At 36.5% G+C, this 16,468-nt stretch overlaps 1 protein-coding gene across 2 annotated transcripts in view; it reads right to left on the reverse strand.

The window, feature by feature from the left end:
• The window catches only part of cttnbp2 (cortactin binding protein 2), an 82,160-nt gene that overhangs the window by 13,521 nt on the left and 52,171 nt on the right, over window positions 1-16,468 (reverse strand). For both annotated transcript variants that reach the window (XR_011190096.1, XM_015352342.2), the window contains exons 6-12: window positions 15,024-15,123; window positions 12,206-12,356; window positions 8,436-8,690; window positions 6,674-6,791; window positions 5,609-5,875; window positions 3,703-3,798; window positions 3,085-3,164 (exon numbers count right to left, since the gene is read on the reverse strand). Coding sequence is in view for 1 of the 2 variants with exons in the window: in XM_015352342.2 (XP_015207828.2) it covers window positions 3,085-3,164; window positions 3,703-3,798; window positions 5,609-5,875; window positions 6,674-6,791; window positions 8,436-8,690; window positions 12,206-12,356; window positions 15,024-15,123 (1,067 nt within the window). In the remaining variant the exon portion in view is untranslated. The remainder of the gene's footprint in view (window positions 1-3,084; window positions 3,165-3,702; window positions 3,799-5,608; window positions 5,876-6,673; window positions 6,792-8,435; window positions 8,691-12,205; window positions 12,357-15,023; window positions 15,124-16,468) is intronic.

Raw genomic sequence — 16,468 nt, forward strand, 5'->3', positions numbered from 1 at the left:
AGTGCCAGGTTGTATCAGAGGCTCTGATGCTGCAGCCGAGTGTAGGAGAAAGGAATTCCATAGAGAAGCACCAGTCAGGTGCAAGCCAGCTCTGCTCAGTCATATGCTGTCGTAAACTGGTAAGTTAGTTTAAGCATTAGAAATATTTTATTTGTTGTCTAATGTACAACATTGAATGGTTCGTGCCTTTAGTGCACATACGGTACCACCTTTTGATGGGATTCCATTACCTATTAGTGTACAAGAAAGCCCTGTTTGCTATGGAGACATATGGATATTGCAGTTACTTCACATCATATGCAAAGCATGTGTATATTTCACACTGAGAACAGATGTAACCTATTCACACAACTGTTTGTGGGTCAGGAATAAGCTCCTGGCTGCATTGTTATACCCAAATCTAATGGACAGTCCAAGAAATGTCTAGAAGAGATTCCTGTTTAAATTAGTAACCAGTAATCAAACGGGTATGATTGATGTGAGGTTCCTCCTCTTGCTTGTAACCCTTCTGTAAAGAGCCCCCTCAGCTTCACTAACAGTTAATCTGGCAAGTGTGTGTTATAAAGATTATAGCATCACTTTCATCACCAGCAACATTCGATCCTTCTACAATTATTTGTACCTTTTTAAGTACTAAACACTGAATCACACAATTAAATTGTGAAAGGAAGCATGTTTAAATAATATTTGGAGAACCAAAAAAAAACAGCACTCAAATTTCCCAAAACAGAAATGCAAAATTCAGAAAATAACCCATTATTTAATTTTTTGTGATATCATAAAAGCACTCAAAAAACAACTGGAAGTCTTGAGTCTTGAGATCAGTGTATAAATCCACCTACAGTGTACTACAGTGCACTACTTTTCTGAGTTGATACATATTAATAAAAATTCCTTCATTAACTTTTTAGGCCACATTTAATACATGAGAATGTATTTCAACATTATTTTGCTACTGTATATTCAAATACATGGACATGTTTTATCTTCGGTATCACAGTGTTTACTACAGTCTACACACCAGATAACCACAAATAAGTGCAGTTACTGCATTTTGTTAGAAATAAAACTCATTTCAAAATATACTGGTGGAAAAAAAAATGCAACCATTTCTGGAATGAGAATACTATAGTTATAGCTTATTTACTTTCACAAAAAGTTGTCAATTTGTTTTAAGCCCAATGACCTGCAATACAGCTTGTGCAGTGAGGCATTGCAACTTGCTAATCACACAAAAGCTCTTTTACCCAACGAGGTCCAGGTGGAACAATGCCTGATCAGGTCAACTTTAAAAAAGCCATAATTCACAGCTTAGGTCACTGCAAGAAAAAGGCCACACTTCTGTGCAATTCTGTGCATTCCATAATGTCTCGAATGTCACCAGAAGCAAAGGAGAGGGCCATTGGCATGCTGCAGGCAGGCATATCATATGCCAGCATTGCCAGACTATGGAGTAGGCTGCTTCACTGTGTCCTGACTGCGGAGAAGGTTTAGGCATGACTGCGTTTAGTCCTGACTGCGTCCAAGATCCGGTCACCCTCGAGTGACCACACTAGAGCAGGACCAACTGGTCCACCTGAGAGATCGTTTCAGATCTGCCTACCATACTGCTGCTGAAACTGCTGGCAGACACAATGCCCGCATCAGTGACAGGACAGTGAGGCTCTATGCTGCTGGCCTTATAGCAAGGCAAGCTGTCAGAGGCCCTCTGCTCACACCTAGACGTCACACCCGACTGGCTTGGGCCAAACAGAGGCTGTGATGGACTCATCAGGAGTGGCATCAGGCCCTTTTCACAGATGAGTCACTCTTCTGCCTGTTCCACGCAGACGGGAGGGCCAGACTGTGGAAGGGGAGGTGTTGCATTTCTTTTTTCCATCAGTATACAGTATATATATATAGTATCTTTAAAACAAATATTTGTTCATACTGTACTTGTAAATTGTCTGGAGTTAGGGAAGAAACAAATTATGAACCATAATTAATCATATTCCTAATAATTACTATTACATTATTTGATTCATAAGATATATACTAATACTTTCTTCTGAATGTGAAAACCAATGCATACAGAGACTTTACAAAGGCCTGTGGTAGTTGATATGTTACTCATGCTTATTGAAGAATAATGCAGTTTACAACCTTAAACACAGCAGCTGTAAAGGTGTCACCATGGTATACTTGTGTATCAACCAACGTCTTATACAAATATATGAAAACAGCCAAAAAAACATACTAAATATATTAATATTTGGGTGTATTTAAAAAATATTACATTGTTTTCATACTAAAATGACACACTTACAGCCATACCAGACTTATGATTTAAAAACTACACTTCAATACAGCTTCAGTAATCTTAGTAGTCAGTAGTTCCTTGTCATTCCACACTGACTTAATTATTTTCTCACCTAATTCTCAACCAGCTAGCAGCTACTTCTACGTACAGAGCCAGTAGGTGGCACACAAGGATTAAATAATTTATCCACAAGAACTGACATTTCTAGGTTTTTGACATTTCTTGAGTTTTGCTAGCGATGAAAAATGTGAAGAACATGAATCAAATTTAAAAGTTGTTCAGAGACACATCTAAAATCTAAAACTACTGATGTAGATACAAAGATGCTTGTTCAAATGACCAAAGAGTTTTGTACAACTAAATAAACAAAACCAAGGCAAAATCACAGTACTAGTATTTATACAAGTTCCTTTTACTCTGAAATACTTGAATTGTTGACTTTAATTGAATTCCACAACTTAGAGTAGGTCTGTATATAATGTGTTTTTTATCAGAAACAGCTGAAAGCAAGATACTAAATCTCAACAGGTACTGTATGTTGTCTGACATATATTATTTTTGATTACACTGAAATCAATAAAAGGACAACTTGACTTAAAACAAAGCCATGCCAAAATACATACAGGTAGCAGAATCTTGTTAACTACTGTATACTGTATGTTCCTGAATTCTGGTTTTCAACACTCCAACCAGTATAAAATGTTTAACCTATTATGATATCCTCAATAACAACAGAATACTTTCACATCAGGTTCTATAAAAGTCTCCTGTGCTATTCTGCGTACCAGCCGAATGTAGTTTTGAAGAAACTTGAGTGGGATCAGAGATGCATATGTCAAGTCATCGAGAGATGATTCCAACAAGCCTGTCAAAAAATAAATCAGCAGAAGAATGAGTAAGTCACCTTGCATCTTTGAGCCTTGAATATGCAGTTTTGCTGCCAAAATCTAAATGGAAAATGCATAACCTTTCAAACCATCAACTTTCCAAACACTCTTGAAAAACAACACGTACTGTATATCACCCATACTTCCTGCTCTAGAAACTACGTCAAATCCAAAATAATATAGAGCAAGCAATCAAATGATTTATAGCTTTATTATTTGCATGGATTCCCAAGATATTGAGTTCAAAACAGAAAGACTTTTAAAGGCATTACCATTGGACAAATAAACATTAATCAGATGTGTAATCACAGAGAATTATAAAATAGTTGTGAACACATGGAGTAATCTGAGAGTACTAAACAGAATCATAAATGACTAATTTTTATGTGATGTTTTGCAAAGATGAAGCAAAGAGGAAATAAAAAAGTTTATGCTGATTTTTTACATTAAACCCACTTTCTAGAATGCAATAGTTTGGACAAGAATACTCTACAGAGATAAAAAGAACAAACAAACCTTTCAGTCTCACTGTGACACACTGAGTGTGACACTTCCTTACTAACTCCCAAGGAGACTGAGCTTGATCCTGACCTGGATACCAAGTAACATCTCCTAAAAAACATAACAGTTTATGCCATTGTAACCCACCATCAGAGAGAAGATTTGCTCCCACATTGTTTATATGCTACAATATTATACTGAATTAAGTACTGTTTGCTTCACCTACAGAGGGTGTGTATGGTAAATGTGATTCCATACTAAACATGACAAATGTCGATGACAAAAAGGCACAAGTACCCAAGCTTTTATCTTCCAAGCTAATTCAGGGGAGCAGAGCACTAACAACTTGGAATAGCATGTGTGTATCTTTAATTGAGCCAAGTTCCCTTACCCTTCTCTCTTGTCTCATACATAATACATGCACTTCCTGCTGTCTGTTTTTCATCTGAAACATCAATTAATTCCTCACCGCAATCTTTCCTTCTTCTCCTGTATTGTAAATTGTTCTCTACAAGTGTAGTCCTCTGGACCCCAAAGCTCCTCACATACAGAGCAGCTAATGTACTTAAAACCTTCATATTTTGCTGTTAGGAACGGAGTTTACAGAAAGCAAAGAATGATAACAAGCTTATTTGTAATGGATTTTCTAAAGCTTTGTCCGAAAACATCATACATAATTCACAATCAGGGGTTTTCACAAGATGTTTGTCTTCAGTTATAAAATTAGTTTTACTGTTATCCATAGTTAAAATGTATTATAGTTTTGCTCTACCTATTGACTGAACAGCAAAGAAAACTGAGTTACAATATGGAACCACATACTCATTTATATATTATATCTTATATTTTTATAAGATATTTTAAATAAACATGCTCTTGAAATTTGCAGTTTGCACTTGAATTGATCACATCCAAAATTCGGAAAACATCCAAAATTTAAGTGCTTTTAACATTTATTAATGAGATTGGGATTAAGAATATCATTGTTGATTTGTGAATATCTGAAGTGGAATTTTGAAGCTACATCCAAGCTCAATTAGGCCTCTTTAGAAAAGGGTTTCCTCTTGGCTCTGTCCATCTCTGGCTCTGTCCCAGAATGCTTTGCCAGTTCAATGGGCAGTCTGCGAGCTGCCCTCAGTGCAGTGGAGAAGAGAGGTGCTCATGCACTGGTAAAACATTGCTGCCAATCCTGGTGCTAAGAGAAGCTATTGGAAAGCACACATTTCCATGAGCATATCCAGCTCTGTATCTTTATCAGAAAAGCAGCAAAGTGTTTTGACTTTATAAGACAATGAATCATGAATTTTCTAATTAAAAAGAGAGGAGGCAATTGAGCAAGCTTGCAGTGCATTTAACAAGCCATCCAAAACTGCAAATTACCCACTGTATTATTATACTTTTTAGCTTTCTATTTTTAACAGATATATTTTTAAAATCTCAAACAAGGATACCTACATAAGGTTTGTGAGTATGAAATTAATAACTGAAAAATGTATTATCATTTTTGAATCAGCTCTCTCCAGTCACTTCCAGTTCACTGTTGCTCTTTCAGTTTCTGAGATTCAGAACTAAAATATTCATATTACTGCTAATACCAACTGCTTCTTGCAAGAACAGAGTAAAACATAACAGACTCAGCCAGTGGAAAAGGGGTATTAATGCAAACAAGAGGTATAGGAAAAAAGGATAAGTCTTCTAATTGAGTAGGAATACTAGTTTTATAGTCTTTCTGCTATTGTTTAATTCTGTGGATTATGGAAGGCACACAGTTCAACATATTCGTTCATTTTCTGATTATACAATAATGGTGTGAAAACCTTTGGTTCACTATAAATGATACTGTATGTTACACTGTTGATTTTTGCACAGAAATTGTAATAGGGGTGCATAAAAAGAATTATTTTAGTTGGAAACACCTTACCTATCTGGACTGAAAAGATGCTTTTTGCACTCAGGCCAATGGGGGCATCCATATTGATATTTAGGACCGAGCTCCTATCTTCCCATCCACTTGAAAGAAAGTGAAAGTGGTTCACAACAACCTGGGATATGCTTTTGGACATGTCTTCCCAGCTGGTATGTTTCCGAACTGTTACAACCCCTATAGTGATTTCATCTTCAGTAATATCCACTGAACAGATCTGTTCATCTGTGCTCCTGTGGATCTTTACGAGAACCTTATATGAATCTGTGAATAGAAAAGTTTAAAAGGTGTGCTTTTTAAAGTATCCTCTGTATCATACTTCCTCTAGACTAAAAAAAAAGATCCACATGGGACACATTATATAAATGGGTATATGAAGTCCCAGCCTGTTGTTAATTTGATGTTAAACAAATGGGTCACCTCTTACTTTCCAGAAGTATTTTTGTCTAACTAGGTCACTTTTCAATGCCCTTCAATAACATATTGATTCCCTTAACTGAAGCACTGTGTTGAAAACATAATTTTAAGCATCCCTGTTCGATTAGAAAGTAAGTCTGATTTAGGAGAACTTTGTGATTAGGTCAGCTGTCTGACTGTTAGCTACATAAGGACAGGAAACAGCTGGGAATAACAAAAGATCTTCACTTGCTCAGATTATAAAAAAGTGAAAGACAGCTGCGTAAACATGACTTATTTCTATTTAGTGCAATTACTGAGACAATCATAAAAAGACTGAAATTTCTAATTTTAATAAAATGACAGCAAACAGATAAATATTTAATATAAGCACTGTGTGCTGAAGCCGTCCTAAAAGCTTTGCATATCTCCACGACCATGTTCATCTTCACCATTCAGTTTACATTTATCAGGGTTGTCAGTGCTTCCTGAACTAAACAGATGTACAGTATGTCCTAATCACCCATTTTTAGATGCAAAATGAAAAACTAGAATCAATCTAGCCTATAACAACTTTTAAAATGGACATTCTCCCAACCCAGAATGCCCAGTTTGGCTTTAAAAAAGCACAGAATCGAAGGGTTACTATGCACCGGAGAAACTCACACAGGTTGTCTAAAAGATCCTTGCAGTCATCTGTAGCCACATCGTGGATGGTTCGGTTGCACCTGTCTTTCTTCTCAATATCTTGATCTTTGTGGCTACACAAAACCTCTAGGCAATTCTGAAAGCAAAAGCAAAACCGCACATGCTGTTCACTGTAATATTTTTTTTTTCTTTTTTGTGCCAAACATACATCTGTTTTAAATTATGTAGTTTAAAAGGCATCACTCACGAACTTTTTGCATTGCATATCACATCCTACCATCACTTCAGCAAAATATCTACTGTACATCTTTGGAAAGTGTCTGCCTAGACAGGAACTAAGTAAGAAAATCTACAGGTAGGTCTACTGTATTTAACAATGAAGGACAGAGGACTTGAGATGAAATTTAGGAATATGGAATGTTATCTTGTGACTTACACGTTACCATTGTTTCCTTGTGTTGATCACAACCCAAAACTGACATACTATATCTACATTGGGCACACATCAGTAAATAGCAGTACAAGGTTGTACAAGAAGAAGACATATTTCCTTCTGGGAATGGATGCTGAGATTTGATATTAGCATTGTGGCATTATAGTTTGAAATCATTTAGTTTAATCTTGTTTCACAACAGATTTCCCCTTTAACATCTTGCTAGCAGAGGGAATGTTGAAAAGGCTGAAACCATAAACCTCTAATTAAATTACTTTTAGTTTTTTAAAATCTTTTTTATTTTTACCTACTCAACAATGTACACTGCATTAGGAGAAATTGAATTAAAGCATGTACTCCAGATCTCAATCGTTTTTTTGTGGTTATTAATAATTGTATTACTAAACTGGTTAAATACAGTAGAAGCCTTTATTATGGTAGCAGTGTTGAGTACTGGTTATAGGTTTGTAACCAAAAAATTATGGGATATGCCAGTCTTTCTCTTGTGGGATACTCTTGTACTTTGATGCAAGATACGTTACTTGTACTTTACTTGCTTCAGTAAATACCCAGCATCAGAATAACAAATATTAGCATTTGTTTGATAAAAATGTTAGCCAAATTAATAACATATTGTAAAATAAGTTTAAAATCTGCCCTAATACATGTGGAAAAGCACTGTAGTTTTACTTTTTTCAATTAATTTCTCAACTTTAAAATATCTCAATTGCTCTGGTGAATTCAAATCTGAGCTACTTAAAACAAAAACTCCAGTCCAATAATTTCAATTAATTTTATATTGTGCTTATGTTGCTTCAATATTGAAACCCACCTTTGTTTTTCTCTTGTGTATGGCTTTTAACAGAATACTAGGATAAAACAAAATTTTTACCTTTATTCTCTTGTCAGAAAGCCTACAATATGTTACTTGTCCCTAAAAAAATCTGTTGGAAAAAATGAAGGTTAAGGACTAATGGTAGGGACTGTGGGGTACTTCAGGTTCGGCAGTAATACAATAAACTATACAAATGTATAGTATATAGATTTTAAAATGGCATTCCATAATTCCATTATTTACATTCATTTTAAGTCAAAAGGCAAACTGTGTTATATTTTACTGTATATAATTATGCATATACAGTACAATATACCACCACTACCTTTCCTAAGTAGCCATGCACACAAGCACATAAAGGAACTGTCTTTTAATCAGGAACTGATTTTATGAAGTATTTTTCCCAAACAGCATGATTTCCACACACAGCATGATCTATGTGCCGCAGTGTGATTTCGTTAATACAGTCCCGCTGCTCTCTTTCCTCCTTCAATGTGCTCTGGCTGACCGACCTTAAATCCCTTGGAGGCTGCGATGTGGGCAGCTGTCCAGCCGTCTCTGTCAGCGTGGTTGATGAGGTCGCCAGGCAGCCCAGGCCTCTTTCCCCAGGAACGGATGATCTTCGTGTAACTGGAGTGGGGGGGATCAACACTCCTCTCCAGTTCACTGGCAGAGCCTCCGTTTTTGGAAGAGTCATAATACATGAGGAGCATGAGGCTGCTGACATCACCAGCATCAACAGCTGCATGAAGTGCCGTCCAGCTGTCCTTAATAAACACAAGAACAAGGAGTGCCACAAGCTTTATGAAGTGCTTCTTTCTCTTTTTGTTTTGATTTTGAGCTCACAGAAACCTTATTATAATGTTAAAAATAGCGCAGAACATCCTCTCTCTGAGGGAACACCATGAATAGCATCCACCCAGCTTATTATGATGATGTAGTACTGTTGTGAATACTATACAAAGTTTGCTCCGTTCCAAATATGAACTGCTGACCAGGAAGAAACACTATCACTATCAAACAAAAAACTGGGCAAGAACCAAATGAAACAGTTATGACAACAAAAATAACAACTTCACTGTAACTTCTGCAGTTATCTTCTTCTAATGTAAGCACAAGAGAGAAAACCTTAGAGACAACTTTAACCCTCTGAGCAGCATTGAGATAATATTTAATTACCCACCAGAACAACTGTGCTCTTGGCTGATTTTGCTAATTATGTGACATTTTTAACATCACTAACAATACTGTTTTATGTAGCTTGCTTGTAAAATATTTTAGTATTCTTTAAGCATCATTTCAATGTCACTGTCCTTACTCTTGGATAAAGTCATAATTCAATATATACAGTAGCAATGTCACTACACTACTGTATGCCCGCAGAAAACATTTAAAAAGTTAATATTATAAGTACTGAAGATAATAGTATTATTATTATATATTTGGAAACAATGAATTATACAAATATATAAAAAAGTGGGAAAGGGCCAATCAACATGTTCTGAAGATGAAAAGGGACATCAATGCTGTCACAGTTCTTGCACAAGCAAAATGTAGTCCAGCCATGTAAATAAAGTTCACTGGGAGGTCAAATTGTGATCTTGCACTTCCTCTCTCCTACATACTGTATAAAAACTTTCCAGCTGCTCTAACTTTCATAACTCTGTGAGCATCATTTCTAGTGCCTTTCCCTGGTTCATTCTTTTCATCTTTAGCCAGCGTTGTCTTTTCCTCAGCCAATCAAGTTAACACCAAAACAGTATTCCTTTATTCAGTGGCTCATTATGTCATTATTAGAAACGGAGTGAGCTCCTCAGAAGAACAGTTTCTGTAAATGAGTGCAACCAAGTGATTCTAACAGTGTATCAGCCTCCACTAGCCTTGTAAAATAGATCTTTTGGCTACATTTAGACCTGTAAACAAAAGACATCAAGCCTGGAGACTGACAGCAACTCGGGAATCGTTAATGTGGAAGACAAGTCGAATGCTCTGTTACCTAGATAGATAGATAAGACTTTATTGATCCTGAAGGGGAAATTGATGTGACCTAGTCACATCCAAAAGCACATTACTCATATACATCTAAAAGCATTCCCAAAACATGAGGTAGGCACTGGGTAGACCTGAGTGATTGACTCAGAAGGACACAGGCAGTTTTCAAGACTTTTAAATGAAGTTTAAAAAGGATCAGCTCAAGTGACCGACACTGTGGATTCAGGTTAGGTTTGATTGGCTACTGTAAATTGTCCCTTTCCAGATGGCGTTTTGAAAGGGACTTCATTCCTGAGTAGTCTGCTCCAGGTATAAAATATGGTATTGTTCAGTAATGTGAATGGGGCGAACAACCTCTTCTCATTTCTAAGAACACATAAACGGTAACAAACGAGAAGGCCCCACAGCTCATCAGGCTTGTTTGGTTGCTAGTAGCTAATTGCTACCTCACAGCTGATTAGCAACTAGTAGTACTACCACTGAGTTTTTCAGTCAAGGGTGCTTAGGACATGGCTGGATTCCAGACCACCAGCATCATGTTGCCTATTTAAGAAAGCTTTAATTAATACAATTAGACTCAAGGAGCTTTTATTCTTTTATTTTCTGCTACCAAGGGCAGGACTGTTTTCCTCTGAATGGGTCTAATCATTGCAGACTCTCTGGCTGTTTGGAGGAAAGTCAACCGCTTTCTTGGCAGCCCCCCAAAATGTCACAAACTTTCACTGATTTGGAATAATTTTCTCTTACTGATGGGCTCTCTGCCCTTTACCTGCCCATACCAGCCTCCAATAAATGCTCATCGACCAATGCGCATTTCAGGAACTGAGGGGTTTTCCCACTTCATGTACATCAGCCATTCAATCCTATGCAATGGCATATGATTCCAAAATCTATACAGTCCTGATTAGAGTGCTGTTTTCTCTTCCCATTAAAACCTCACATTCATCAGAACATCAGAAAGGCCACATTTAGCGACTCCCAAATTATTCATCTGGCACAGCCAGACCACCAAAGCTTTGGAGCTCTGCAAGGTTGGCAGCTGGTGCCCCGACCACTTATCCCTCCAAACAAAACTGCTATGAGAAGTAACTGGTAAGAGGGAAATGGCGATCGTGGAAAAGAGGAAACCTGGCATGGCAACTCAGTGGTGAGCTGCGTTCTGGGAAAATTGGCCACAGTGATAGACTTGAGTGTAAGTGTGTTTGTATCTGTCTGTGTGTGCCCTGTGATGGACTGGTGTCCCAACCAAGGTGTCTACTGCCTTGTGCCCGCTGCTTTCTGAGATAGGCTCTGGCTTCACCGCGTTCCTGAATTGGAAGAAGCATGCTTAAAAAAGGATGTAAAAGAGGAAATGAATGCAAGGATGTATATTCATGAGAATGGGAACTCTACTATTCATCTGGGTTTTCATTTGTTATTATTTTTCAGAATGTTTTAGCATTTGTTATTCAAATGGAGGTTGTGTGTTTCAATGTGAAAATAAAAACTACCCATTCCTTTGCAGCTTACACATACTGATGCAGCAACAGTAACTACTTGAACTTCATGAAACAATGTACTGTACCAATACTTTTTTGACCCCACATATCATAATATACATTTAATTATTTTGCACATCTATGAAAGCATTAATTTTGTCAATAATAATGCAGAATTAGCTAAATTAAAAGAAAACAAAATTTTCATCTTATTAAAAGCAAATACTTAACAAAATCTCTGCTAAATTCAATCTCTGCAAAAGATAAAACAGGTTCTGAATATCAACATTCTGTCTTCAACTGTGTTCATGGCAGGGAGTAACCAGATGTCACTAATTTAGGATTAATATTATTAAATAATTTTTAAAGATAATTATGCAACTGCAAGGGAAAAATGTATAGAGATGACTAATTCTATATTAACAGTATCTAAAGAAAGATTTCATGAATTTAAAATGAATTAATTATGTTGCCATAGGAACTCACAATACCTTATTTCTTCTCTAGCTTTACTTTAAAAAGGCCAATAACAAAAAGTTTTATTGAAACACTGTATGTTTTAGAATTTAGTCAAAATAACTAGTATAACAATTTAAAAATCTAACAAATGAGAAATAAAAATAGTAATAGCTGAATGGCACATCTTCATAATAAAAGACAAGTTTGTAGTTTTCTGGAGTATTTTATTATAGTTAGGGCTAGTTTTCTAACCGTGATTAACCTTTTGAATTATCTGATGAAACAGGTTGCTAGAAACTATTTTACAGCTAAGCCTTCGAATGCTTTTGAAGAAGGAGGCAGATATGACTTACTCTTGTTATCACTGTGCGGTCAGCTCCTGCAGCCAGCAGGAGTCTCACACATTCAGGGCTCCTGCTGCCACTGGCTAAATACAGAGGGGTCTGCCCTCCCTGTGCAGCCCAGTTCACATCAGCACCACAGCCAGTTAACAGCTCAACACACCTGAGGAGACAACAGGACACGTTTAACCAGATACTCAAGTGTAAATACAGTACGAAACAAGTATGAACATGTCCCACATAACTGTAAAAATAGGGGTGGGTGGCTAATAATTCTGATTCACACAAAATACAGACTAATTTAGTCTGGACTTCTGGAGAGCATCAATAACTAAACCTATACTACCCATCCTCACCTATAGTACAAGGCTCAGCACCTCAGTAACTATCTGATTTACTCATGTCCCACCCACAATCTCGCAATCTTCGTTCATCTAATTCTGGTCTCCCGTCTGTCCCCTTGGCCCATCTACACTCTAAGGGTGACAGGACATTCTCCAGCTACGCCCCAAAGCTTGGGAATTCAATCCCTAAGGATATTAAAAAGTCACCTTCCCTGAGTGCTTTCAAATCAAGATTTAAAACCTTCTTCAGAAGGGCTTTTGTTTAATTAGCTCTGTGTCAACCCCTTTACTTTCCTATTATATTCCAAACCCTAAATGTAACTCTGTAACTCTGTAACAATCCATTCATTGTGTATCTTTTTTTCTGTAACCCATTTTTAAAGGTGCTATATAAAATAAAGTTTATTATTAATGTTATTATTACCTAGCTGTTGTAATAAAATATATTATAAATGACTCCTAAATAAGGAATACTGCAGTGCCAACACCCCCGGTTATCTAACAGTACACACAGCTATTAAGTCTCATGCATCTATTTTTGTAACTGTGAATAATCAGATAATACACCAGTGCAATTTTTTTTACTTTGCTTAACTTGTGCTTCCTATCAGAGTTGAGGAGTAACACTGTTCATTACATCTCTAAAACAGGACACTGTGATGTCATGTTCACTCATTTTGAATGTACCCATTCATCACAAAAGTAGGATATGACCAGTGTGCAGACAGCTGAAACAATGTACCATTATGTTCTACAGTATATGCAGCATTGGGTGGTTTTAATACCAGAAGAGGAGTGTTTCAGGGAGGACGTGATATGTGACTGAAATTTATTTTCTATTCAGGAAAACTGTCACATCCAGCTACTCTTTCTCAGAAATAGGAAACATATCATTTTACACAAAGACCGTAAAAGTGGCAGGTGAAATACTGTATAAGAAGATCTGGATTAAATACAAGACATTCTGATGTACAAAAGGGCAGGGTTTTGCATGCAGGTAACAAAAACATAAACAATAAATACAAAATGGGGAAACACCGAGATAAAAGAGGGGACCTACAGTATGAACAAGGCGTAGGTGTTTACTGTATATTGACACATCATTTAAATCTTCTAGAAAAAGTAATTAAAAAGCAATCAAAATGTTAAGGTTTGTTATCCCTTTATTTTATAGGGGATGGTACATTAAAATTGTATAATGCACTAATAAGGCCTTATTCAGAACAGAAGAGCAAACAGTGTTCTACACTGACAGGATGAAGGAACAGAAATATTTTAGTTTTGAACAGTGAAGATTTCAAAGGGACAAACTCAAACCAGAAGATATCTTCAGAATGAACAGTGAAATACCATCTACAAAGACACAAGTGGAAATTACATGGAAGCAACTTCAACATTTGTAACTGAAAACAGGAGTCATTTCTTTATCCAAAGGATTGTGGGAGCCTTGACAAGGAACAAGCTAGTCAGTCATGTTGTTGAAGTCAATACCAAGGCTTCTTTCAGGAAACAACTGGATGAGATCAACTAGCTTTCAAAAAGGGCCAGCTGGACCAAATGGTCTCTCATTTATAACTATTCTTACTGTATGTTCATACTGTGTGCTGCATTCATTTTATTTATCGTATTATTTCAGCTGAGTTCTGCCCTAATATAAAGAAGAGATCCCTACTAATGTACTAATATATCCCAATTCACCTAAAACAAGCTTACAAAACATAGAAATGTATTAACATGTTAATATAAAACAGTAATGAGCACATGGACAAAATTATTGTTAAGGCAAAAGTGCAACACTAAAAATACATTTTGTATTATGTGTATGATCAAAGTAAAATCCAACATCCACTGTTTCACAAACTAATAAACACATCTAAACTTGCTAATAAACACAAGTAAAGTGCTCAGGATATAGAAACAATAAATACAATAGAAAATGTTTTAACCGCCACATGAAATGCAGATAAAGTGAACTGTAACTGCCTGCTGAGTGAGGACTTCTTCATTAAAAACTACATTAAACACCACAATTATAACCTTAATTTTGGGATTTTTATCACCCCCCCAGTGAGTTCGTAGAAAATACATTTCATTGCCAGCAACTACTGCTGCATGCTGTATTGTTGTGCAGTTGATGAATGAACTGATTGATCGATTGAACTCTTAAAGGACCTATGGTGTGAAGGGTTTTTTTTTTGACAAACCTATGAAAAAAGAAAAGAAAATGGAGAACAAACACATTTAGCTGCCCATCTGCGTCTGTGGCACCAAAGACTTACAGACACAGATGGGCAGATGTCGCCTGTTCTCTCCCTGTCACTCCGCAGGTGTCAGGAGTGTTACGGCGGCATCAGACAGAAGACAAGGATTAACGCAAACAGCAGCTTTGGCCAAATCCGACACTAACACGACAGCTAGAGCAAACAAAACACGAGCCAGAAGGGTAGCGTCGTTATTCGTTAAATTTGACGATATCTTTCACCAACCTGAAATGACCATGAGCAGCAGCTTTATGTAAAGGTGTAAATCCGTGTTTATCGGGTACATCAGTGCGAGCTCCTGCAGTCAGCAGCAGTTTAACACAGTCTATAAAAAGACATCCATACGATGACATTAGAGACAGAATTTGTAAGCATCAAACTACATTGATTTAAAGGAAATTAAATCATTAAAAGGACTGATTTAATCAGCTTCCAAAGACACCAGAAGAGCCAGAATTATTGATATGGAAGGTGTCCATAAGCAATCTGTATGTATATCTTATAGCTGTATGTATATCTTATAGCTGTAGATAACACTACACATCAAAGTAAATGCCCATTAACGAAGCTAACTCTGTGGAATGGTAAAATGGGTATATATGGGTAATGTGGGTCTTAATCCTAGAGTGCAGGCCCAAATCTGAGAGAACAGACCTGTAGTATCCAAATTCCACCATAAGAAAGGCGAGCTTATGGCTGACTATGCCCATGTAGACTCCACAATAAACTTCGCCAGGTTAAAAAATTAAACATGTTTTATTCACATTCACTTTGGTTTTGTCAACAAACATAAAAAAGGAGACGTGTTCCACAATAACAAAACTATTCCTCAAAGCTCAAGTGAACCAAATACACACCTACACAAGCACGTCAGAACTGTTGTGCTCTAATTTCCTCTCCGTTTTTTGAAAACTAAAACTTCTAGAATTTACATTAATGAGCACTGGCGATTGGCCATCTTAAAGGCATACGCACAATTTAAGTAAACAAAACAAGGTGGTTTTCAAATAGTAGAACATCAACATATTTACAGGATTATTTTTAAAGGAATATAACCAAATTAAAACATCACATGGCTCCTACAAGACCCATATAATATTGAGACCCATAATAAGAAAGTCTTTCTCATCTGCATCCTAGGGTCAAATAAGACTTTCTACTCATTTATGTTTGAAGGCAGTGGTAACAGACAGTACATACAAGCTAGGCTACAAAAAGTACAGCTAACAGAAAAGATAACAAGTCATTGCTGTTGAAGTGACTCATAATGCATTCTGAGCATTTTAAACAGGTTGGTTTCAAGAGACTCGAAGGCTTTGTGTTCCTTATTTATTCGTTTTCATTATTAGGTACACAAAGGAAGCTACAAAAACCAAACCAGAAAAACCTTTGAATGTGCAATAATACATCTCCTCTACTTTAATGATTCGGCGATCAATTGTATTTTTTTTTCATTCTTTTCAGAATATATTATGGAAAACAGATTAACCTTTCTGAACATTACAATGCATAAAGACTGTTATACTCAACATGGGATAATTAGAAGCTGAAACAGCAATGAATTCTGGTGCTTTTTATGAGGAACTGAAATCAGCATTATATTAAGTACAGATTAAGATAGAAAAACTATTTTATAAGCACACAAAGCTGTTTTAACAATTGCAATGGGA

Source organism: Lepisosteus oculatus, chromosome 7 (assembly GCF_040954835.1).
Source record: "Lepisosteus oculatus isolate fLepOcu1 chromosome 7, fLepOcu1.hap2, whole genome shotgun sequence".
In the NCBI taxonomy this organism is placed as follows: domain Eukaryota; kingdom Metazoa; phylum Chordata; class Actinopteri; order Semionotiformes; family Lepisosteidae; genus Lepisosteus; species Lepisosteus oculatus.